This window comes from Olea europaea, unplaced genomic scaffold, assembly GCF_002742605.1.
Source record: "Olea europaea var. sylvestris unplaced genomic scaffold, O_europaea_v1 scaffold38443, whole genome shotgun sequence".
In the NCBI taxonomy this organism is placed as follows: domain Eukaryota; kingdom Viridiplantae; phylum Streptophyta; class Magnoliopsida; order Lamiales; family Oleaceae; genus Olea; species Olea europaea.
In genome coordinates, this window is record NW_019257890.1 from 1 (window position 1) to 1,098 (window position 1,098).

Genomic DNA, 1,098 nt, shown 5'->3' on the forward strand with positions numbered 1-1,098 from the left:
AAAAAAAAAAAAAAACAGTCAAGAAAACTGGACAAGTACCATGATTGCCCAAATTATAAACAAATGGTAGATAAAAGAAAAAAAGAGGGAATATTTTAGGTCATCAATGGTGATATTTACCTTGATAAAACAAAGAAAAGATCCAACCAGAGACCCCCAAACAGCTAGAATTGCGAAGAAACGGCACCCGTAAATAACCTGCGACAAAACATCAATTCAGTTCAATCAATTCAAACAAAATTTTCATACCAGATTTTCATTATATTACCTTCTCTATACCCTCTTCAACGTTCTCCATCCTTTCTTGCTGACGCACACCAGAAATAGAATCTGATGCAACGGCACGCAGTAAAGTATGCCCAGATGGAGAATAATCTTGTTTAGAGCAAAAAATTACAGGAAATTTTGCATTAGAGCGATGAAATTGACGGACCCATGTGGGATTCGCAATCAATTCTGGTGCTTTTTTAAGAAATAATACAGTTGGCCCTCTGGTTAAGGTTTTGGAGAGATTCATGTTGCCAGAAAATATGGGCTTCATGGAGACAGGAGAGTGAATTTTGTGATATAGGTGACTGAGGTGGCAGTTTCAGACAAAATATCTGACACAGTTAAAATGTAAGGGGAAAGACAGCAGCCACAATAAATATTTTGATTTCTTGAAATTGAAAAGAAAGTTTTCAGTTATTCTACTTTCGATTTTTGCTACGTACACGTGATGAGCAAATATGCAATTATAAGTGGACCTGAAGCAGTTTCGACGTGTTTATTTCATAAACATTTTTTTATCAAAATTGAAAAGGAATAAGATTTGACAATATGTAGAGGCGAACTTCAAATCTTACACGTCGATGTGTGTCTATATGAAGCCTAAGAATATATAATGTTGTCGTATATTTATTATTATTATTATGAATGCTAGGATTTTTTAATGCTTTGATTTAGGACATAAATGGGGATAAGAGTATAGGATTGTTCGTTAGCTAGGTTTGCGATAAGTCGATTTATTTTCGGGTTTATTTCACTTATATGATTTTTAAGTGATTGTATTTTTTTGGTGGAATGAACTTAAAAGTCAAGAAAACAGTACTATCAAAC

The 1,098-nt window shown here is 33.7% G+C and overlaps 1 protein-coding gene across 1 annotated transcript; it reads right to left on the reverse strand.

Annotated features, from left to right (window-relative positions):
* Nucleotides 1-6: 6 nt before the first annotated feature.
* On the reverse strand, nt 7-659 carry LOC111387029. Its single transcript, XM_023011547.1, has 2 exons — nt 269-659; nt 7-198 (listed from the first exon to the last, which is right to left on the reverse strand). The coding sequence occupies exons 1-2, from the start codon at nt 539-541 to the stop codon at nt 19-21; spliced, it is 453 nt and encodes a 150-aa protein (XP_022867315.1). The 5' UTR covers nt 542-659; the 3' UTR covers nt 7-18.
* Between the last annotated feature and the right edge of the window lie 439 nt (nt 660-1,098).

Bases quoted from the DNA above. Each gene is read 5' to 3' on its own strand.
- LOC111387029 (XM_023011547.1), bottom strand. From the start codon at position 541: ATGAAGCCCATATTTTCTGGCAACATGAATCTCTCCAAAACCTTAACC. The intron at 199-268 runs GTAATATAATGA...GTTTTGTCGCAG, and splicing joins TTGAAGAGGGTATAGAGAAG to GTTATTTACGGGTGCCGTTT.